The sequence below is a fragment of the Patella vulgata genome, chromosome 3 (genome assembly GCF_932274485.2).
Source record: "Patella vulgata chromosome 3, xgPatVulg1.2, whole genome shotgun sequence".
In the NCBI taxonomy this organism is placed as follows: Eukaryota; Metazoa; Mollusca; class Gastropoda; family Patellidae; genus Patella; species Patella vulgata.
In genome coordinates, this window is record NC_065881.2 from 46,217,286 (window position 1) to 46,243,087 (window position 25,802).

At 37.9% G+C, this 25,802-nt stretch overlaps 1 protein-coding gene across 4 annotated transcripts; it reads left to right on the forward strand.

Annotated features, from left to right (window-relative positions):
• Window positions 1–1,644: 1,644 nt before the first annotated feature.
• LOC126816322 (peptidoglycan-recognition protein SC2) lies at window positions 1,645–22,955 on the forward strand. Of its 4 annotated transcripts, XM_050542746.1 has the most exons (5): window positions 14,876–14,936; window positions 16,650–16,802; window positions 20,535–20,726; window positions 20,900–21,013; window positions 21,289–21,550. In XM_050542746.1, exons 1-5 carry the CDS (start codon window positions 14,894–14,896, stop codon window positions 21,486–21,488), a joined length of 702 nt encoding a protein of 233 aa, XP_050398703.1. In that variant the 5' UTR covers window positions 14,876–14,893; the 3' UTR covers window positions 21,489–21,550. The 4 variants fall into 4 exon arrangements, 3 of the variants coding, with proteins under 3 accessions (XP_055955983.1, XP_050396724.1, XP_050398703.1); XM_056100008.1 differs by lacking the exons at window positions 14,876–14,936; window positions 16,650–16,802; window positions 20,535–20,726 and adding exons at window positions 1,645–1,772; window positions 1,898–2,086; XM_050540767.2 differs by lacking the exons at window positions 14,876–14,936; window positions 16,650–16,802; window positions 20,535–20,726; window positions 20,900–21,013; window positions 21,289–21,550 and adding exons at window positions 1,645–1,772; window positions 1,898–2,086; window positions 2,630–2,743; window positions 3,110–3,343.
• The last annotated feature ends 2,847 nt before the right edge of the window (window positions 22,956–25,802 follow it).

Genomic DNA, 25,802 nt, shown 5'->3' on the forward strand with positions numbered 1-25,802 from the left:
TCACGAAATTCGAACTTTGTCATCATTAGGGTGTAACAGTGATATATTCACAAGCAAAAGCGTGATTTTTCGTACGTAACAAGGAACAGGGTCGCCGTCTAACCTCGTGACTTTTATTCTGGCCCACTGGTTTCCTCCCAAATCTAAAGACCTTATGTGCAATCGAATTATAGTTTGTGTCGAGTGGGCGTAAAATCCCATTTATCTCTTCGCCCCTCTCCTTCTCGAAATGGCCCACTGACAAGAACTGGCTTTTGTTGTTTATTCCATAGAAAATGTACTGCCTAGTTAGAGATGTTAGAAGAACGGAGATTTCTACTGGCAGTGCAGGCGTCTACAATATTATTTTAATATAAGATGGGGATTAATTATTCATTTAATTTTATTTTCTTTGAGTATGGTGGCGGCCGTGGTGTTATCGTTTGCGCTGGTGGTAGTGGTTGTAGTTGTAGTGCAGGAGGTTTAATGTTATATAAATTATATTCGTTAATATTATGTTAATTACATAAAAACGTATATTCCTTTTAGTTAAAGGTAAATGAAATGTGGTTTAACGTTATATTATTGTGTCCAGTGGGGAAAATTGTGCCTGGGCACCGGCGATACGACCTACACTTATATTGAATTTCAACTGCCTAGTATTCTTTTACGTCCCATCCGAACGAGTATACGTTGTCCAGGGTCCCCTGTCCTGCACCAGTGATAAGGGGGAACCGCGCCGGAAAATTCCGTTGAACTTTCTCGACCAATACGGGTATATCGAACGCGCGTATGGTTTCCAGGGAGGGAGAAAAGTGTGACGTTATACTTCCGTGACGGCATCGATATTTGCTTCCGTACGATTTTTTTCGGGGGAATTCATCGCATTTTGATAACTCCCAAAAGCTTAGGTGAATTTCGGTGGATTTTCAGTATGATGTACAGGAATAGGTCATCTACAAGTTGGTACTTGGCAGTCTCTGCCGTATGGGATCAGTATTCAGAAATGAAAATGGTGATCTTCATGTTTTAAGAAATATTATGGGCAGTGGCGGGGAGGAGGGGGACTTTATTTAGGGCACTTCATTTTGCCAACTAAAAGGCCAAATATTTTTCTCATAAAAAATATTATATTAATTTTTTACCGCTTTAACTGCCTGCCCGAGAGATCAATTCAATTTTCCTAAGTATGTTACATACTAATGAGAGTATTCAGCTGTCATTCTGTCATTCAAAAATAAGGGCTTTCCCAACGCGACGTCATTGATCTCATTTCGTGCAAAATCCGGTCCAACGAAGTTGATAATCGCCAAGTGATAGCGCTTCGGGTTTGATTTGTAATTAATAACGCCGTAAAAGGACCAATTATTACATCGCGAGCTGCATAATGATCAAATAAAGTCTCGTTGGCAATAAAACCGACGGGAAGTGGAAGACTTAGCGAGTATTGTGAGATGATAGCAGACGAAATGTCGTCAAGAGTCAAAACAATATGGCGGGTGATAAACATGGTCAAGCAGTAGTAGGAAATTTTATTTTAATCCCTTCAAGTGCCTGTGAACTAGACAGTTTTCGAAGACAAACCTATAAATTAAGGCATGACTGAACTGAACAAACAACCAATTTCTTATCCTAAATTGGTTTGTTAGGGTGTGGATAATTTCACTGATAAGAATGTGAGCACTACGTGTCTGATAAAAAATATATTCCAACTATAAACATAAATTTATATCTTATTCAAGTCGTCAACATGTTGGCCCTGTTTACTTTAACTCTTATTGTTACGGCTGCAGGTATGTTAACATATTGTTATATGCTAACCACTGGCAACATTATGTCGCCAGCAATCGAGCGGGATAAATATAAATGTATTAAATGTTGTGTTTTTTAAAAACATTTTATTTTTTTTAAATTTAAGCTGTACCTTGTCCACATATTGTAAGTCGATCTGGATGGGGAGCCAGAGCAGCAAGGCATGTTAGCCACCTCTCTCACCAACCTGTTAAATATGCTTTTATTCACCATGGAGAAAGTGGTTCCTGTAGCTCGGCGAGTTCTTGTGCTGCCATTGTGAGGTCTTACCAAAACTACCACATGGATACACATGGTATGATTATGTATTGCTAACAAACTTGTGCCATGTTTGTAGATTTCAGTATTCTAAACAGTAAATGGGATTATTATTTTCTCTGTTTCATCCCCAAATCATAAAAGCGTTTATTTAATGGGCCATTATGGGAGATTAGATAAAGGGCTGACAGTTCTCGCTATAATAGTTAAAGAATAGATAACGTAAATAGGGTATGCTAAAAAATGTCAGTCAAATCGCTCCACTCTGAACCGAGATATTTGCGATTGAATTTTAGGCCTAGTCTCGGTCATCATTACTTAAGTCAGTACGCTAAAAAAAACAAAGTCTCGGTTATCCATTTTGACGTTAAATCATCCACCACAAAATGTATTCAAATCCAGTAAACATCATAGGCTAGCGATGACATCGAGAGTTGATTATGTTCTGGATAAGTTAATTAATGTCTCATTAATAATTTAGATAACATTTCAGATCTAAAGAAAGACCTGCAATAGACAGATTTAGCTCTTGCATAATGTATCTTTAAGTCTATTTTATTAGCGGACGTGTCTGTTTTAGGATGGAATGATATTGGATACAGTTTTTTGGTTGGTGAAGATGGTAATGCTTATGAAGGTAGAGGCTGGGATGCTGTCGGTGCTCATACTCAAGGATACAATTCTGTTGGCTTAGGTATGACGTTCTTTGAATAAAGCTTTAGTCATCGCTGATGTTTCGCGCTCTTGCATGCAACTTCAAATTAATCGCATGAGAAACCACACGTAGATGATAAGCTCTTGTAGCAAAGGTTAGAAGAGAGGAGCAATTAAGATGTTTTAGCACCCAGGCGCAAACATTTTTGAGTTACAGTGCCCAATCAACTCAGTCGTTCTATGAATTTTCTTTCGAATGATTCTTCCAACAAACCAATGGGAAAATTATTAGTACTGTGAAAGAGAACACTGAAATGAAGACTATGTCAGTAGTGTGCAGATTCTGGCGTTATTCAAAAGTGACCAATACTTGTTAAAAGCAATCATAAAGCCATCTTTATTTCAGGTTTCTGTATGATTGGAAACTTCAACAGCCATGTTCCCAATAGCGCTGCTTTAAACACTGTCAAGTCATTGATCGCCTGTGGTGTCAGCAAGGGAAAGATTTCAACAAGCTACGTTCTCAGAGGACATCGAGACATGGGTTCAACCGATTGCCCGGGACAAGCTTTATATAATCTTATCAGAACTTGGCCACATTATTAAATCATTAAATATACATAACATATATAATTTAATTTATTGGGGTCTTGTATTTTTTTCGTATGAAATAAAGAAAACATTTTCCCCAACAAGATGTCTTAAAATATTGTAGAGTGTTATAAATTCATAGATCGCTATTCATTCTATGTGGTTTAACGGTCGAGAGCGTTTCATTAAAGTAGCTAAGTCCGTAACTCAATATCATCCAAAATCTTCGACATTGGAAACACGAATTATTTTGCAATTTAAATCAGCATTGGTGTTGTGATCTTACCTGGAAAAGATGGGCTTCTGATATCCAATATTTAAGACAAAATAAACATTTTACCATCGTGTACCATGATGCGTTTCAGCGCCATTTGTAACAAGGTGCTCAAAGAATGGGGCTAGACATATTCCGCAAGTCATGTCAAACGGTAATATCATGTTCTTATTTGGAGAGCATGCGCAATAAATAATATCGGTGTTGACTGGAATAAGCAGACGTTAGAAACTGACTTGCGGTTGAGACTTCTGGCGTATTTTACCGAACATAAATGATGACAATTCACAGTAAAATGGACACGATTGAATGTAAAACAGTTTATATAAATTCATATTACATTATTATATGTGTTGCGACCCATTTGTACCAATTTCTAGGTCCAAAATATTAGCGATTTAGCTCCTTATATTGATACTGCCCGAGACCATTCAACAGCTTAAACTACGGTCAATATCCCGCATTTCGATGAAATAGTTACGCGAGTCCAATATTTCATCCAGTATAACCTAATGTGCGGTTGGCACGTTGCCCGTACTTTATTTGAAATAATGGTACGCCAACATCAGAGGATGACGTCTCACATGTAAAGGGGAGGGGGGTACTCCATATTTAATATTACATTTGTAGAGTTTCCCCACAAGTTGTTACATTTTTACTTGATAATAGGCTCGTAGGATCGAGTCTCAGACCAAGTATAAAAGGTGTCTGGTTTGATCGAGACAATTGGCGGGAGAGCTGAATGCGCGGAGCGGACAGCACCCGCCAATGTGAACTATGATTTTGTAAATGCACGATACCAGATAATAAATGAAATGAAATGAAATGGGGATTAACGTCCTACTTTTCTACTCCGACGGGGCTAATGAAGACAGGGTATACGCCATACAGTGTGCTATGAGGGAAATTTTGCCCGGGCAGCGGCACCATGGCCTGCTCTTATATGGAATTCCAACTGCCAAGGGATTTACACTTTTACATGCATGTCAATGTATACACGGGACCTCGGATTTCGTTCCACCCGAACGACTAGACAGCTGTCCATGTCAGGCCCTCTGCTCTGCACCACTGACAAGGGGAAACCACGTCGGAAAATCCCGATGAACTTTCTCGACCAGATAATAAAAGCAAATGTCTTGAAATCTTTGAATCTACATCCTCGTAATGACACGTCACATGGTGGAGATGCACTCTTTTCTTCCTAAAAATTAACAACTTGAATGAGAGTGAGAGAATCGCGCCATTTTTTTGTCAAGACTAACCTGAGGTGTGGGTCTACTCTACATAAATCGACATAAAACTGCTAACGATAAGTAAGTGACATGTGCCGTAAAGTGGTGGCCCTCCAAGCTGAATATGAATCGATTAAACAAGATCGCGAAATCATTGATACATTTCATCAGGTATCAAAAACCGAAATGGATATTTGATCGAAGTTTATCAAGGGTCCCACCATCTCTTGCATGTTTTGTTAGAGCGGGAAACCCAGTCTCCCTTTTTGAAGCTTTGTTGGTAGCAAAGACTGGGTCATTTCCATACCCCTCACACAGATTTTTCCTGCATCCCCACAGCCATCACCACCAATACAATCATCCAGATTTCAACACTTCCAGCTACCACAGCTCATACCAAATCAAGAATTATCGTATACCCTCCCCAACTGCACCATTTGAAGTATGGCAAGCTGATTTATATGGACTTATTCACAGCTGTAGATATGTTTAGTAAGTTTATTTTTTCTGTACCGATTGCTAACACCGACTCTATAACCGTTAGCAATGCTTTGTTTAAACTTTTCACAACATTCGGAGTGTGTATAGTGGTACTCTCATCACCGATTGTGGACGTGAATTTGTATCAAAATGTACTAGTACTTTATGTCAGATATTGGATATTCCACAGCAGTTCACCCCTAGATTTGTTCATCATTGTCTGGGTGTTTGTGAAAGGACTTCTAGAACATTATCCGAGCGCTTAACATCTTTTGTGGAGAGAAATGTCAAATCGTGTGAAGATAGACTACCAGCAATTATATTTAGTATGAATAACTTTGTAATTCATTTACAGGCTACTCACCATTTTAAATTATTTATACTAATTCCCTTTAACATCAAATTTTTCTCTTAATTCTGTACCTCAGAATTATCATTCCTTTTTCACAGAAAAGAGAAAGAAACTGGATATATTGTAGAGCAGGTTTGTGCCAATGTTACTAAATCTCGACAGGTTATGCTGCATCGCGCAAATGCAAACACTAATTAATCCTCTAAAACTTGCCAATGGTGATTATGTTTATCTTAATGTTGTTTCTACAAGAGCTGGACAAAAGTTGCAACTACATTATAAAGGACCTTATGTCGTGTGCCAAATTGTGAGTCAACATCTTGACAATATTAAACTTCCAAGTGATAACCATGTTGTTCAAAATGTACATTTGGATAAGTTAAAGTGTATTATTGTCCGTGTGCCCAATCCTATTAAATCCATTAGATAATCTATCTCCATTTGACAATTTATTAGATAGTAACTTGCAAGACAATCAAAATGATAATTCTGTGCCTTGTCCAAATGGTGCGTGTGATCTCAACAAACCTAGTGTATCAAATCCTAATGTTGAAATATCTGAGACATCTCCCACTGCTTATACTCGACCTACTCGTGTACGACAGGGATTCGGATCATGCTATTTATCTAATGATGGGAAATTTTATCGCATTAAACGTGTATTAGGCCAACGTTTAAATCTCGGGGTATTAATCCCGAGTATCACTAAGAGGTGAACCTTCTCAGAATTCTTTTTGGATAGCAGAATCCAAGTTAAATGTCAAAGCACAGTCAAACCCCCACCTGTTATCTAGTATATTTATATAGGTATATAAAAAATATACTTTGAAATGCCGGGTAACATAGGCCTACTCTACATCTGGGTTTGGGGAGAACGGACATCTATTCCATTTTTATCGAAAACGTTTCGTCACAGTTGAATAGTTGATAATAAAGAATCAGTAAGTATCGTAAACACGGTACATCTGGCATTTTGCAAGGTAAGTGAAACATAACTCGATTCCTACTAGTAATAGTATTAAATATTCGCAGATCTCTGTCGATAGGGTTGTTTTAACTTGGGCTGTATCATACTCCTTGCCGTCGGGTCAACATCCAATACATTACAACGTAACAAAATCAATCGGGACTAACCAGAGCTCTAAATAATATGGTAACGTTAATATTATGACAATCGTGTATACATTACGTTATAACGCGTCAAATTATGCTCAATAAACCAGCGCAAAGCAGAACGTCGGAGAAAAACTAATTGTATGACAAACGAGGCTATCTAAAATAGTTACAAACGTAAACATTCTCGTTGTCAAAAACACCGACCGGATACTTTTGAAGTTTATAATCCGATAGGTTTTGCCAGAAGATACAGTACAACACAAGATTGATAGCTATGTAAATTCTTCAAGCAACAAGTCGTGTCGAGTAAGAACAACCATCTCATGCAACTGCAAGACGCTACTGTTTAGAGTTAAATGGGGAGATAGCTTAATGCCGCCTAACAAGAAGTAAAAATGGAAATATCGTCTAACAAGAAAGAGAATTTAGCTTACAGATACCGTCTATCGCCGGACCACTTGTTATCCTACCATATTGGAAAGAGTCGAACGAACGGGTTTAGTGTACTATAACATACTAAAAGTTTACCAAAGTAGAACTAGGACCCCCGGAAAAGTGTTTTTTCACGATGGTGTCAAAAATGGCCACCGAAACGTATTAAAATGATCATAACTATGGAACTATCAACTCAAATCTCAAGAGGACATATCAGATCTTGGCAAAGACCTGACGGTTGATCTATTTGGTGGCAAATCGAATGATACGCTATCATCACTGTGCCATATCATTTTCACCATATCATCTGTCATTCCTAAACGGCTTCCCCCAACATCACCTGCAGCAAGATTTAATAGCCAACGTGTGTACTTTCAAATTATGGTATAGACGGGGATGGCAAATGAAAGTGACCTAACTGAATAGGGATAGAAACAGGAACATGATCAGTTAATTTCAATTATGACCCAAAATAATTCTGTGCCGGGCGAACTCTTGAAAATTATCCATTGCAACTGTTCGAGGGGGGGGGGGGTGGTGCAAGTTCTCTCGATGCAGCTGCAGACGCTATGGACTCCCCTACACTGCTGTATTTGGCCACTGTCAAACTGAAAATTGTGACAATTAAAACAACACTCAATAGGTCGATACTGAGGTGGAAGATGGCACTCAAACTGAACGCTCTGAAACTTATTCTATGGACAGGGGTGTTTGTGCATTAGGTGATAGTGGACAGCTGAAGGTCATGAATTCAATTTCGTAATGATTGAACAGCTCAGTGACATCCAAAGTTGTCTTAATATGTTCTATGTCCCAAAAAACCTGGGGATAGGCTTCAAGATCATCAAATTTGGGTCAATAGTTATGTACTTGCGGTCATTTGGAGGTGTTGGCGGCCATTTTTGACATAGAAGGCCAGCATCATTTTTAATGATCTTAATGAGTTCTTTGCCCCCCAAAAAAAACCCAACAACAACGTAGGAATAGACCCCAAGATCACCAAATTTGAGTTGATAGATACATAATTATGATCATTAAGACGTTTCGGTGGCCATCTTTGACGCCATCTTGAAAAGAAAACACTTTTCCGGTGGTCCTACTTTGGTAAACTTTTAGTATGTTATAAAGTACACTAAACCCTGCCAGAATCAGTTGAGAAACCTTTTGTTGCAATTTTTGGGGGGTTAAACTGTATTTTGACCTCACTAATTATTTGGGGGACAAACAGAGGAAAATGTAAAATACATCGGCTATAGCAGAATGGCGAGGTTTCATCTAGAAATATAAAAGATATAGATAGCAAGTATGAAATTAAGGCCCGTAAAACGATTGTCGTCTTAACTGTTCTGCATCAGTGTTCAAAACAAAATCATCACACTCAAATGACCCAGCTCCCTAATCAAATAATTAAACCAAGTCAGAAACAAAATAACGGACACAGCTTAATCATATACAAAATTTGAATTGTCGTAAAGGTAAAGAGCCATACACCGTTTCGATAGATACGCCTGGCTGCCACCCCCGTGTACGAAATGATCTATTCCGATGATTGACGTCATTAGTTTCTATATTGGTATTTCTCGATGTAAATGTTGAGGAGTCCAATTTTCCAAGAGATAACTATTTTATTCGTTGGAATATTTAATTGTGTAATGGATTTTATTTAATCGGAGGTGCTTTCAAACACAGTCAAGTTTTTAATAACCATAATTAAACAGGCACCATGCAAGAGCTAAATCTGCCTTTTGCAGGTCTTTCTTTAGGCCTTAAATATTATATAAATTATTAATTAGACATTAATTAACTTACCAAGACCATAATAAACACTAGCTGCCATCGGATGGCTCCGATATAAAGTAGATTTTTAAAATACTAATAAATAATAATGTGTATTCCTACTATAGCAGGAGCGCAGGGGGTCAACCTAGATGAAAGTGGTATCAATTTTCGCATATATGGTATCAAAGCATGCATATCTGGTATCATCAAAATGTTCGTAATTTGACCCGCTGAATCCAATGAATTTTGCTATTCATCCTAAAAGTGATGGCTAATTCCGCTAGGGGGCCAAATTTAAAATGGAGGCTTATTTTGGAGGGAAACCCATATCGTTCCCTAACAAAGGTGTGCAGTATATTAAAAATATAGGTTTTCAGTGTCAGTTACTTCACATATAAACATAAAAACATATTCTGACCAAAAGGTATTCCAGGTTGAGGTCATATTCAAAATGGCGGCCAATTTTGGCGAGACATAACGATGTTATTAATGTTTTAAACTATAAGTTTTCTGATTCGCCGAATTCATGGAGCGAATTGTCAAGCATACATTATGATTCACTATGACACCCTCTCTACCAAAAAAACAGAGGGGAAGAAGGGATGGAAAATGTTTGCCAACCTCAGCTTTACCGGCGCGTATGAGTGACCTAATAACTGTCAAGACAAGGTTCACTCCCGTTGCATGATAATGATGAAAGCGGAAGAATCAGACTGTTATACTGATTCAAGTATTCCAGTGATTCAAGCCGGCGTAAGTTAGACTTTTACATGAGGTTCGACAAGCCCCAGTTAGCTTTTATAAACATTTGCTTTCGACTCACGATGGCCCGATGGTTGATTCTGTTTGACCGTGTATAATTTGTGTCCTTATAAGAATACAAGGGACAGAATATCATCGGATTGGAATACCTTTTGGTCGAAACATGTTTTTTATGTTTATATTTGAAGTAATTGACAACGAAAACCTATATTTCAATATATTACACGCCGTTTTAGGGAACATTATGAGTTTCCTTCAAAAATGAGCCCCCATTGTGAATTTGGCTTCCTACTGGAATTAGCAGTCACTTTTTAGGAGGAACACCCAAGTCGGATTCAATGGGTCAAATTCTTATTTTGGGCGTGTCTGTCAGGGGTAACCCATCACACAAAATGTCTGGCTGTGGTCATTCTTGATTGATGTGGTGGTGCTGAACAACTTCCAAGCAGTTTTAGGTAGTACGGGCTTCAGCTAGACTAGCCTAGTTGAGGGCGTGGCATTTTTGGCGTGACTGTTAGTGTTAGGGGTAACCCACCGCACAAACTGCCTGCCCGCACATTCCTGTGGTGCTGAACAACTTCCAAGCAGTTTTAGGTGGTACAGATTTCAGCTAATCTAGCCTAGCTGTGGTCTGACAATTACATAACCCTGTCGGGGGTACCCTACCACTAGAAATGTCAGTCAAAATGTTTTTGTAATACTTGAAAATGTAAGGTACACTGCTGTACCATTTTCATGTGGTACACTTTTGAGCTAATCTAGCCCAAGTAACATGCCCAGTATCGCAGCCCTAACAGCCACACCCACCACCAGATACCGGCAGACTTACATTTTGATGATACCAGATATGCATGCTTTGATACCATATATGTGAAAATTGGTACACTTTTCAGCTAGGCTAACCTCCTGGGCTCCCGGTCTATACCAGCTGGTCCATTTATTTTCACAGCTTAATTAAATGATAGTTGAATTATGATCTATAAAATGAAAAAAACACAAAATACAAATTTAAAAGTAAATTTAAAGTGGCACTTTCAAAATGATTGCTAAAATAATTATCTTCAATTTGACTTGATCATAACTCTACAGTTCAATTGGGCATAATTAGAAAATGCAAAATTTATCCAAAAAAATATACCCACTGCTTTTACACTTTTAGAAGTAATTCAGTATTTTTACATATAAAATGACTGACAGCAAAGTTGCCACTTTCCAGGTAATTCAGTTGTATTACCAACACCTGTATTTTTACATTTGTTCTGTGACAATACCTGACGGAGTAAATTTACTATAGGTACTGCGTTTGAAATAACTTACAACCCAGTAAAATTTGAAGAGATTTTAACATGCAGCTACAGTAAAGTTACAGGTGTTGGTAAAAATACAGTTATATTGACTGGATTTTTTTTTTTAAAAAATCACAATTTTATTTCACTGGTAAAGATCTACTTTAACTTAATGATTTGTTTCAAGATCAGTTACGACACAAAATCACTTAAAACATTTTAAACTACGAATAAAAAAAACCACTCCAAATAATATAGTTTTAACTTATTCAAAGAAATTAGCACAAACATAAAGGTTCATTTTTCTTCCGATTTTTTAATATATTCTTTCTCAATTAATAAAATACTCACACAGAGTGTACCGGTATCCACTTTTTTTTATTTATTATATCCTTTCCACTGAATATAATTTAATTACAAACAAAAATACTCATTTCAGTCCAGAACTGATCACATCCTAATTTAGGCCTACGAGTACATTGCGTTCAATAGAAACTAGTGGAATATTGTAAAATAAAACAAATTAAATAATTAGAAATCATTAACAATGGGCTACCATGAAAATCCAAAGCATGTACGGCCATTACCAAGTCGACATAGTCCAGGCCTATCCGAAATTCGTTATTTCTTCCCATTCTACATTTATGATAATTATAACTGGCATTGTTCTCGTCATGGGGGGGGGGGGGGTCACGGTGGTAAGTGGGTAAGATGCTGGCTCGTAGCCTGGAGGTCGGGTACGTGTTCGATCCCTGCATTGACCGAGAAAGTTCATCCAGATGTTCCGGCGTGGTTCTCCCTTGTCACTGATCCAGGACGGAGGGGCTGACAAGTAAAGCTGTCTAGTCGTTCGGATGGGACGAAAAACCGAGGTCCCGTGTACACATTGGCGTGCACGTAAAAGATCCCTTGACAGTTGGAATTCGATATAAGTATTTAGAGTAGGCCGTAGTGCCGCTGTCCGGGCAAAATTTCCCTCATAGCACACAGTATGGCGTATGCCCGTCTTCATTAGCCCAGTTCGGAGCAAAACCGTAGGACGTTAAACCCCATTTCATTTCATTTCATTTCATTTGTTCTCGTCATGGATAACATGAGTGGTGAGTCATGGTCAGCTTTTCTTTTGTGATAGCAGGAGGGTTTTGGGTTACTTAAAAATGCAAAAAATCACATCAAAGTTTCAAACCCCACGCCGGAAGCTTCCGGCGCCTGCGACGCCTCCAGTAATACGCTCTTACGTCGCTACGCGACGCTTCGTTTTCGGGACTTCGTCCCTCAATTATCATTGTCAGATCCCCCACTTCGGAAATCGCTCCGCGGCCTCTGTTTAGCATTTGTATGAAGCATTCGCCATTGCTGTCATAGTCATAGTCTCGATTTTTCCGACTAAATCAAATCAAATTGTGCTAGATCTAATTTAGGAATTCTTACTGCATGGAGAAGGCCGTTGAATCTCTAACTTTAACTACATAAATTTTGAATATTACCGTATAAGTACATGTAGTAGATTACAAATTATTAAACAAATCACTTTTTAATGAATTGAATGATACAACAACCACAAAGAAAGTTGTCACAAACCCGCCACGAATCCGACCAATGACGTATTGAATCCGACGTCGTTCAGAAATTTGCGACATAGTAGGCCTACTTCTCTCGATACACAGCATAGTACACAGCAGTTTCTAGTTTTAAAACAGACTAGTATTCCAAAACTTGTATAACGGACATGAAAATATGAATTTCAATCAGAAACGGTGTAAAATGAATTTTATTTCTTCTTGTTCATTTTACGACAACATTATCGAATAGGCTACATGTAGGCTATGTACGTAACTAACGTACGAAAATGTGTCGTTCAACGATAACCTGTAAATCATCGAGATAACTACCATTCCGTGTTAAAATACATGCTTACAGTTATATTATTACAAGTTTACTGTATACCTTTTACATTTAAATTGATAGTAAATTTACGATGAATTTGTTTAATTTAGTGTCTTATTTCTGAAGTACGGTATTGATACTAGTATAATACATGTACTATGTAAGCCTACATTTAGGCCTATATGAGCTAACCTGCTCATCACAATCTGATTCCAGAAAGCCTCCATGTGTATACGGGTGATCATCAGTTTCGTTCATACGAGAATAGCTTTATGAACAGTAGCTAGTAGCTAGTAAGACAAGCATACTGCAAGAGCTAAATCTGTCTATTCCATTTTATTCTTTTTAGGCCTGAAATGTTATATTAATTAACTAAAGGGCATTTGGTAAGGTTAGATAAAGAGCTGACAGTTCTCGCTATATTAGGTATAGGTAATGAAAACAGAATATGCTGAAAACTTCAATGAAATTTGGTTTAGGGGAGACCGGGGCACATTGAACATATGGATACATTGAACCACCATAAATATCCTTTATAATACTAGACAACCCAAGACTAGTCAGAAGTGAGGTAACTTCTTAGACCTACTTCCACTTATCATTTTCCTTACATGTTAACTGCTTAGCCTAGGAAATTCTTGTACTTAAAATCAGTTCATATATGTCTAATCTACAATCCAGATAAAATTTTGATCATGAAACTGTGATGGGGCAGATTCAACTTTCCCAGTGCATTATATAGGCTATAGACTATATATCATTTAATAATTTGTTTACAACCAGTTCATATATGTCTAATCTACAATCCAGAGAAACAATGGCATGATCGATTTTGAATTTTTTTTTTTTAATTTTGATCATAAAACTGTGGCAGATTGAATTGAACCACTGGTTCAACGTACCCTAGTGCATTGTAGTCTATATATCATTTGAAAATTTGTAATGTCTTTGAAAATAAAAACAATAGATTTAGAATATCAGTTGATTAAACTCTGTAGGCCTATCGTATAAAAGAAATTAAAACTTCATGGAAGCAGTGTTCGAAACTTGGCTGTGACATGCAGGGGCGCAATTGGTCTCCCTGACTAGAGTCGCTCGTCAGCAAATCAGGGTGTCTGAATTTAGATAGAATATTGGACAAATTTTGGTTTGATTCACTGCAAAAGTTGAATGGGATCCCACCAAGCTGCCAACTACTTAAAAGTGCAATTTACGGCGATTTGATTTGATTCACTGCAAAAGTTGAACGGGATCCCACTAAACTGCCAACTCGAGTGCAATTTACGGCGATTTGGATAATCGAGGCTTAGTTTATTATCGTAACAACGGTAGCAATCACAATTGAGGCTACAGTGTGATTGTAGCAAATATTCTCGGCTCAGGGTAAGTAATTTTACTAAAATTTTCAACATATTCCCTTTCCATTATCTATTTTTTAACTATTATAGCAAGAACTGTCAGCTCTCTATCTATTCTTACCTAATGCTCCTTTAAGAAGTTTGTTCATAATCAGACAGGGTTTAGAGTTAAACAGCACAGTTCGTTTTTACTTGAGATATTTGTAAACCAGGTGGTTTGTTTCCATTCATAAGCCCATCGACCTTAACTATTTGTTCGCCTGCTGCCATTTTCCCAAACTTTCAAGTGGGCACATTGACCATGATTCTCGAAACCCATTTTTAGTTACATTTCCAATAATGAAAACGTTCTCGTGACATTATATTGTACAGAAAACATTCCTGTGTTTGTCCATTATGCACTCAATACGTGTAATATACCGGACGGTAATATCTTTTCTGACCATGCTGATATCAAAGAATGTCATGTGCCATTTGATTTTTATCCCTCCTTGAGTGGCTCCTTCTATTATAAGTAATGATTAGCTCAATATTTGTTAGGTGGTGTCAACGTTTCATGTTATCTTGGCCTATATAAGGCCTATAAATTCCTTTTCTTACATTTAGTGGGTGTATTATCATTGAATAAAGTTAGCACCATGCACGCATTGCTGTTGTTGGGACTTGTTGGTGCCGTTTTGGGTAAGCTGAATGGATATATTATATTCACCTTTTATGTATAGAAAAATGAAAATTCGGGATAATATTCACAAAGTGAACTCTTTTTATTTGTCCTTCTCTCAACAGCTAGACTGGTTGGAATGGCGTCCAAAAATTCTACGTTAAGTGTCAGTATGGGCTTATATTATGATTATCGGACATGTGGACGAAATTATTTCAAGACTCTTACTTTAATTCCGAATATACTTTTTAAAAAGATTCTATAGTACAGTCTACAAATACTATTATACAGTCTATTCCACCAATTTTTGTCGGTCTATTATGGGAATTTATTGCCCATCCGACGTCCACAGCTTCTTTGTGAACGATGTCAAGAATCATATTGATTTTCAAAAACTTCCTGGCACACTTGATGGCACACTTCTATATAATATTATATTCACCTTTTATGTATAGAAAAATGAAAATTCGGGATAATATTCACAAAGTGAACTCTTTTTATTTGTCCTTCTCTCAACAGCTAGACTGGTTGGAATGGCGTCCAAAAATTCTACGTTAAGTGTCAGTATGGGCTTATATTATGATTATCGGACATGTGGACGAAATTATTTCAAGACTCTTACTTTAATTCCGAATATACTTTTTAAAAAGATTCTATAGTACAGTCTACAAATACTATTATACAGTCTATTCCACCAATTTTTGTCGGTCTATTATGGGAATTTATTGCCCATCCGACGTCCACAGCTTCTTTGTGAACGATGTCAAGAATCATATTGATTTTCAAAAACTTCCTGGCACACTTGATGGCACACTTCTATATAATACTATAATGCTTTTGTGAAAAAAATTACACTGTTCATTTTAGTGTATCGTGGACATTACCTACAAAAGGTCGCGCGTTAGATTTGAGTAAATAGATGCCATAATGTTGGGATGGTAACACTATATTGCTGGACATATAGATAGAATATTGTAATTGTCTTCGTGCATATGGGAGGTTCGCCTGGATTGCAAACAAGATTTTGGGCTATAAGTCTAGTAACCCAAATTTGGTCATAGTTTTTGGTACTTGGCTAATTCTTAGGAAAACTGGCCAGCGGTTTCCATATTAGTCCATTATGTTTGAATCTAAGGTACAGTATTTGCAAACTAATGTAATAAATGGTGCCCCGTTGGTCGCAGACCTGGAGTTATTAACTATGGGCGTCCCCCCACCCAACTCTCACCCCCCCCCCCCCCCTCCGCGCTTTTAAAAGGGTGGAATTGACTCCGATTCAGCAGACATCATTATGCCACGATGGAGAGAGTTGATTCCAACGCTCGAGCTACCGACTGAGAGGGGCATCATCTAGCGTTTCGGAAGTTTGGCTAGTGGAACTCGGACCAACGAAGACATCATTCAGAGTTCTTAGAAACATCATGTAGATTCTGAGGGGATAGCCTTGGCTCTCGTCAGACTTCAAAAAGTCCTGTGGATGCTGTGGTTGCTAAATTTTGACCCCTAGATTTTGAATTTAAAACCCTCAAACCACCCACAACGTGGGCTTTTGATAAACTAGCACAAAGTATTGTTCGATTAAGATTTAATTTATTGTCGCGTGTTGCACCAAACTGTATAAAGTCATCTGTTTTGTTATATTATTGGGTATATAACAGTTTCAGGGGCAAAGTGGCCCAATCTTTGATAACTATATTATGTTCCCAGGTTATTGATTGTTTATGTTTATGCAGGTGATTCTTGTACAGATTATAATCATCCTAAATTTGGTAAAGTAGGAAAATGTATATCTAAGAGCTGCTGTGCTTTTGGCACCTATATCTCAGACCTGTGCTCTGGAGACAAAGCATGCTGTTTCGCCCAGGATAATTGTGGTTCTGGGAGCGGTAAGTAAAATATAAGTTATGCCCTTCGCCCCGTACGCAATATATCATTATGGTATTTTGCTGGAATATATTTTTTATAACATACCATAATTAATTTCTCAATTCTTTATTTTTAACAGCTGCAAAACCACAAATTTGACACATATTGACTAATTTAGCATATTAATGATTATTAATGATAATATTATATCGCAAACAATTCTTGTTTTAAGGTAATCGATGTCATAACAAAAAATAATCTTAAAACTTACCTTATCCTAATAAGTCATCGGCAGTTGCTGCACATATCACAACTTGACAGATAAGATACCCTCCTGTCTAGTTTTATTATCAAGTCTTCAACCATCGACGCAGTGTCAAAATATTACAAAATACGTAAGATAACTTGACTACATCATCTGAGGTATGGGAAATTGAAATGAAAAAAACTGAGGTTTAACGTCCTACTTTTCTGTCCGACTGGGATAATGAAGAAGGGGACGCCATAATATGAGGGGAATTTTGCCCGGACAGCGGCACTGCAGCCTACTTTTATTTCGGGTTCCAACTGTTACGTGCACGCTAACGTGTACACGGGACCTCGGTTTTCCGCCGAATCAGAACGACTAGACACTGTTCCGAACGTCCTGTACCACTGACAATGGGAAACCACGAAGAATAATCCGAAGTACTTTCTCGAACAACAGCCGGAATGAACTGCTGAGCCGAGGTGTGATAGATACAACTGAATGAATTTTGGAGTTGAACATCAATAAGTATGTGACACAAGGTGCCCGTGTAACTAAAAACCGAGACAATTAGTAAACTGAACATCTATATATATACCATACAAAGAGAACAAGACAGGATGACCCGTACCTTTACTTATCCTATATCATTATATCCAGGATTATATCAGAATAAACTCTACTGCATACTGACTGTTTTGATTAACACACCTTTGGTATTCAATGCCATTCAAATATAGAACACAAAGAATTTGAAATTGTTTAAAGGAGCCAAATCGCTATTCTTTGGCACCTAGAAATGGACACAAATTGATCGCAATAATAATGTAATATGAATGTATATAAACTGATTTACATTCAATCGTCTGTGTTTACTGTACTTCTAATCAGTTATGTTCGGCGAAATACGCGAAGAGTCCGAATTGAATGGCCGTCTTTGACGTCTGGTTGTTCCAGTCAACACCGGTAGTGTTCTCCTACATGAGAAATGTTTCGCCTCGTGCATCGAGTCGCTTCATACAAATTTTATATTTTCATTTTGTCTTAAATATTGGATATCAGAAGCCCAACTTTTCACGGTAAGATAACAACACCAATGTTGATTTAAATTGACGAATATGTCGTGTTTGCAATGTTGAAGACTGTAGATGATATTAAGTTAAATACCTGGCTCCTTTAAGCGTGAAAAAATGTGTACCGCGATAATTTTCAGAGGTGATTGAAGTTATATTTAAATTGTTCTTCAAGTTTAATTAATTAAAAATATATATTATAGTAACTTAAAACAAATGTCAGCATCGACGCTGCCCAATGTCGTATTTTTATACGCCCACATTTTCATGTTGACGTATATTGTCGTCGCCGCTGTCCGTCTGGACCTCCGTCCGTCCACAATTTGTTTGTGGACACTCTACAGGTCATAATTTTTATCCGATTTTGAGGAAACTTGAAATATAGTTGAATCTCCCAAAGATCTCGGTTCCTTACGATATTGGCATGTTTCGGGCCATAACTTCATGGATTATGGCCCCTGATTGTACGAAAAATCACGTTATTAGTTTGTGGACATTCTAGGGTCACAATTTTGATCCGATTTTGATGAAACTTGAAATGCATTTCTATAACCCAAATTTCTTGTTTCCTTTCGATATTCGCGCCTATCGGATTGTAACTTCCTGAATTATGGCCCCTGATTGTACGAAAAATCGCGTTTTTATCTTGTGGTCTTTCTAGAGGTCACAATTTTTATCCCATTTAAAAAACTGTTTTAATCTATCACCATTACACCCTAATTATGGTTGAGTTCGAATTTCGTGAATATCGGACCAAAACTGCCGGACAAAATGGCCACCCCTTGTACGCAATATCGTGTAAAATATGGTATATCAAGGTTGTGGACCCTTTAGGGATCACAATTTTCAATCTATTTTGATGAAACTTGGAATGGATGTTTATATCCCAAAGATCTTGGTTTCTTTCGATATTTGCGCATATCGGTTCGTAACTTCCTGAATTATGGCCCCTGATTGTACGAAAAATCGCGCTTTTAGCTTATGGTCCCTCTAGAGGTAACAATTTTTATCCGATTTAAAAAAAAAAAACGTTTTAGTATATCACCGTTACACCCTTATGATGGTTGAGTTCGAATTTCGTGAAAATCCGACCACATCTGTTGAACAAAATGGCCGCCCCTTGTACGCAAATAGTATAAACATCTGGTATATCAAGGTTGTGGACCTCCTAGAGTTCAAAACTTTGATCCGATTTTGATGAAATTTGACATGCATGTTTATAACCCAAAGATCTTGGTTCCTTTTGATATTCGCGCAATTTTGGTTCACTAATGTATCATTTCAGAAAGTTTATACCCCTTTACCACAGAATAAAATTATTTACAGAATTGCAAGGCCCCGTTCCCTAAATTTAGCACGTAGAAATGTAGATCAACCATCATGGTTAACATCACATCAAATATACACCTTCGTGTTCTGGAATACACAAAGATTCATAAAAACGCCACGATACAACATTTCAGCGTCTAAAAGTAGTAAAAAAAGACGGTAAAAGGACACGACAATGTTATACGGACCTTTTCCGTATGAAAGCTGTTCGATACGTGCTGCCGTATCCGTGTGACGTATCATGTATGAGAATTGCACACACATTGATGACGTCACACGCAAAATCCATATGGATACGCGATACGGGTCAGAAATTTACGCTTGCCAAAAGTCTCTAATGGCCGCCCCTTGTAAGCAAATAGTGTAAAAATATGGTATATCCAGGTTGGATGAAACTTTAAATATATGTTTTTATCATAAAGATCTTCGTTCCCTTTGATAATCACACATATCAGAATGTAACTCCCTGGATTATGGACCCTGATTGGTCGAAAAATCGAATTTTTAGCTTGTGGATTCTCTAGAGGTCACACTTTTTTCCGATTTTAAAAACCGTTTAGATATATCACCATTCCACCATAATGAAGGTTGAATTGGAATTTCGGGAAAATTGAAATGGAACTGCCCGACAAATTGGCCGCTCTTTGTACGCAAATTGTGTATCAGTATGTAATACAAAGGTTATGGACCCTTTAGAGGTCACAATTTTTATCCGATTTTGATGAAACTTAAAACATATCTTTATATTCCAAAATTCTCAGTCCCTTTTGATATTTGCGCATTTCAGACCATAACTTTCTAGATTATGACCCCTGATTGTGCAAAAAAAATCGATTTTGTTTATAGCTTGTTCTCTATCCATCTCTTGCAAAATGTGGGCGTATCCTGTCTGGCAGCCACTGGTTCATCATTCCATGGAAAAATCATTAAATATAATTTCCACTACAGTATCGATTTTAATTGTGAAATGAACAGTGAATTAAAAACAGAACAAAACAAAAACATAGCCGCGTTCTTTGTCTGATTTTCCCAATATTTTATCCAGCTACCTTTGATCGCTGTCTTTTGTTTAAAGATCCAGATAGTTGCTTTATTTCTAATAGTACTTGGTGGTTGTCCAAACATCGTAAGCAGATCAGCCTGGGGTGCCCGTTCTCCTACAAGTATTACATACCTAACCAAACAACCAGTACACTATGCTTTTATTCATCATGGAGAAAGTGCATCCTGTACAACCCAGAGTTCCTGTTCGGCTATCGTCAGATCATACCAGAATTACCACATGGACACCCATGGTAGGTTCCAACACCTTACTTAACCTATCGACGCGACTGGCTATTTGATTCAGTTGCAAATTGACAAAAAAACTAAAGCATAATAATGATTCCTCGCTATAAAGTCAGAATTAGTAATTGTTACGAGAATGAAAATGTAACGGGTGGCTGGTTATTTTACTTTTGTTTCTCAGGATGGAGTGATATTGGATACAGTTTTTTGGTTGGTGAAGATGGTAATGCTTATGAAGGTAGAGGCTGGGATCGAGTTGGTGCTCATACTCAAGGATACAATTCTGTTGGTTTAGGTAAACCTATTTTAATTATTCTAGAAGACAATTATGTGGTAGAGCATGGAGCCACCAATTGACTTCTAGGTATGCCGAGTATACACGAACAAAGGTAGACTACCTCCTCTAACCCCATCCGTGGATGTTCATTGGTTGGCAGGGTGCACATAGTTCTTTTATAACAACACCTGAAGCCGAATCATATCATTATAACATGACAATGTCTATCTATTATTAAATCTACAGTACAATTTTTCTTATCGAATTAAGAATATTTTGTTTATTTTATTTAGCCTTCTGTATGATTGGAAGTTTTGATAGCCGTGTCCCGAATGCCGCTGCAATAGCTACAGTGAAAAGAATGATTGCTTGTGGTGTCAGCAAGGGCAAGATTTCCCAAAGCTACGTGCTAAGAGGTCACAGAGATATGGGTTCAACCAGCTGTCCTGGTCAAGCGTTGTACAATCTTATCAGAACATGGCCACACTACTGAGATGAACTGTTGGCTTATTTTCATGTTTTCTTAATTTAAAGAAATAAAGCTTGATGTGATAATTATGGGTGTTTTAGTGTTAATATTAGTAAGAATAAAGCCTACGAAACACCTATTATCAGTGTCGTCATTTTTAAAATCTTGCATGGTTATTATATCGTTAACTATGAATCGTCATTTTAGCTTAGGTGCTGTTATAGGAAGGGCTTGGCAGAGAACAGTGTCCAGTCGTTCGGATTAAATAAAAAAAAACGGGGTCCAGTGTACAAGATGACATGCACGTAAAAGAACCTTGACAGTGGACCCAACACCCATGGCACACTGTACGGCGTGTACCCGTCTTCATAAAGTAGTACGTGAAATCCTATTTCATTCACTCATTCTTACAAATCGGTAAGAATTGTGAGTTTATATTTAGGGGATTCTTAAATACATAGCAATATAAAACAATGATTTGTCTTGTTTCGAAGGTGGGTTAGATTGTCCAGGCGGACACCGATATAATGCTAGAGGTACGGCATATTACCCAGATAACAGTGCATTAGAAGGAGGTTTTGTTGATATGAGAGGATCAAAACTACATACACTACAAGATTTTCTTGAAGGAGGTGCTAGTTATGTTAGTGTTGCTATGGACAACAGAGCAGGCATTGCTTATGGAACTACAATCTGCATTCCACAGATAAATCATAAATACAACAAAAAAATTATCTTTAAGGTAGATGGTTTTTACGTTAGTTACGTTTTAATATTAAACCAATAATTTATGTTCTAATAAAAATAAACTCAACACAATGGACACTAACCGGTGATCAAAATACAAGTCCAATGGATGCATTTGGCAGTATTTTGCAATATTCCATCTTTAAATGTCTTAAGATTTCAAAGGGGGGGGGGGGGTCTTTATTGTTGCCATTTTGGAGATATTGTTGTATAGAAGATTACATAGGAAGTATCCAAGCCACCAGATCAGTTTACAAGCATCCGACATGTACACAAGAAGTAGGAATAAAACACGGCATGTAGATTACCCCGCTGTAATAAACATTAAACATTACTACCGTAATTATACTTGCTTGAAAACGTTGAGAGAATCACCAATTGTTCTTTGTTACAGTTTATTGTTCTATCGATTTGCTAAATGCCTCTAAAGGATTGTTAACACTAATTGTTCCACAAATTGAGAAGTTAACTTCTGAAAATTATATGCAATTAATATGTCTGCTTTATTTTAGGTTGAGAAGTTAACTTCTGAAAATTATATGCAATTAATATGTCTGCTTTATTTTAGGTTGTGGATACCGGAAGTGCTTTCTTTGGTAAGGGTCATAGTCGTATTGATATTTGTGTGCGATCCATGTCGTATTCGTACGATTCAACTATTAATAACTTGTTGACACTTGTCTTTCCATGAAAATTTGATATTTTAATTATAGATGATATAACGGTGTTTCTGAATGATATAATATACAACCTTTTGAAATACAGAACAATCTTTATGTTGTAAATTATAATATATACTATTCAAAAAAAGTAGGGGATATTTGATTTTTAAGTGTTATTAAAGTCACCTAATGAAACTGACGAAGAAACAAATGACAAAATGAAATGAAGTTCACATTCATCGATTTATTCCAAATGATCGTTAGACTAAGTAAGGCACAGACTGACCATTATAAGGGTAAAATGATACCCGGGGTCAAACAGCAAAGTTACCACAGCATCACAACCAAGTCAGTAACGGGTAAATCCTCCTCTGTTTGCCAAACAAGCATTGATCCGACGTGGCATACTCCTAATGAGACGTCTAAGGTCATTTTGGTCCAGATTGTCCCATTCCTGTTGCAACGCAGCAGCAAGTTCTTGGACATTGGCAGGACGTTGTTGACGTTGACGTAGCCTCTGTCCAAGCATGTCCCAGACATGCTCGATGGGGGAGAGGTCGGGACTCAGTGCTGGCCAAGGTAATGTGGTGATGTTCTGTTGTTGGAGGTAACCTGTAACGATCCTGGCCCTGTGACATCTTGCGTTGTCATCCTGGAAGATGAAACGGCGGCCGTGACGTCGTGCGAACGGCACAACATGGACTGCCAAGATGTTGTCCCGGTAGTACTGGTCTGTAACACGCCCTGCAACAACATGTAAAGCCGTTCTTCCAGCAACAGTGATGCCTCCCCACACCATAACAGAACCACCCCCAAATCGATCATGTCTGATGACGTTAACGTCTTGGAAGCGCTCGTTTCGACGACGCCACACCCTCCTACGTCTGTCCAAAAAATCAACAGTGAACCTTGACTCATCTGAAAACATCACATTGCTCCAGCGTCGATTATCCCAGTGTTGACGATCCCTACACCAACGACGTCTTGCCTGAATGTGATGATCTCTCAAACAAGGGATCAAACGAGGACGTTGGGCGCGAAGGTGACCCCTATGCAGTCGATTCCGAATCGTCTGGCCACTCACTCTCACACCAGTGTCTGTTTGAAGACGAGCGCTGATCTGATTTGCTGTGATGACACGATTTCTCAAGGCCAAGGTACGGATAAATCGATCCTGGGCTTGAGTTGTCGCCCTTGGTCGACCTGAGCGTGGTCTGTCCTGTACAGATTGTGTATCACGGTATCTAGACCATAGCCTGCTAATGACAGACTGAGAAACATTCATCGTCCGCGCCACAACCGCCTGTGTTGTGCCGATCTGTAGCATGCCAAGGGCACGTAACCTTTCATTTTGGGTAAGCCGACGCATATCAAAATTTGTTTTCTGGTCACTAAAACAATTAAACTGATGTTTCCACCCTGGAATTCAATGCCACAATGACTGTAACATTCAAAGTCAGAGTCGTGCAAATCTTGGGTTGGACCCCATGATGATCCCAAGCATCACCTGCATTCCATGCGGTAGCTATTGGTGCGTTTGGGCGTCACATGTAACTGGAAATGTTTCTTCTGTTAGGTTCTATAGTGACTTTTTTCGTAGTCATTTGCATATTTTAGTATTATGCCCCCAAAATCAAATATCCCCTACTTTTTTTGAATAGTATATTTCGCACACGGGAAATTTTTTAAAAATCAAACAGATCAAATAATGATAAAACTGAAACATTAGATTTGCCATATGTTAGATAATAAAATATATCACGAAAATAAATTGACTACTGGCATGATTTTATAAGTGGTCTTTTACTTACGTGAACTGCCAATTTATATATAGGACCTCATTTTTTACGTCACCTCTAATCGATGAGAACCGGTTTTCTAAAGCAGTTCAATTTCTTAACGACAATGAGAGAGAGAGAGAGAGAGAGATGGGGTTTAACGTCCACTCGACACAAACTAGGTCATTTCGGGACTAACATATTTAATTTTATTTCAATAATTCGCTTCCGCGTAGTGGTCTTTAGCAGTGGGAGGAAACCGGAGGACCCGGAGAAAACCCACGAGGTTGGACAGGCGACCCTACTCCTTGTCACGTACAACCAGGGATTCGAAACCACGCCAGGTCTTATGATACATCGCGCACATGCTAACCATTCGGCAATCCAACCATAAGACCATGTACATTGAAGCAGCTGCACATGATTGTTTGTGTTAGGGTAATTATTTTTCATAGTCAAGGTCAATGCAGGCATAATATGTACACACTGACATTAGAAAACACAGTTTATATTATCTATAATCTTCTATTAAGGTTTTAGGCATGTTCATTCGCAGCAAATAGTTAAACAACCCAACAGTGAGGTTGGTGTTCCCTGCCTTAATCCGCCACATTTCGATGACATCCATCGTGCAATCAAATTGATTATCACTCTGCTTAACCTGATTTGCTTATTATCGAACTTGGTCAAGGTGTTGATGTAATGAACTGCACACCGAGTTTTATTAATGTCACTAAATCAGAATGAAACGTATGGCGTTCCAAAGCCTCGACAAATAAAATGGCGTATCTATGCTTAGCCTAAGCCGAAAATTATCTCAATCACAGCCTAAGCAGAAAGTTATCATGAACCCCCGATTGACATTTACACTAAGTTAAATAATCCAACTTAATTAGAAGCAGGGTTATTGTGTTCCAAAATGTCTGACGGGCAAACAGACAAGACTGGCAGAAAATGTTCATCGCCAAGACAAACCAGCAACTTAATTGGGGAAGAGTATTGTATATTACATTCCATGGAGCAAACTGTGACAAGTGGGTAAAACAGAAAAATCTTGCGAAAAGACAACATTTCTATATGGGAGTCTTCACATGTGTGTGTATATATATATATATATATAAAATACTAAAAATGTTTAAATACACGACATG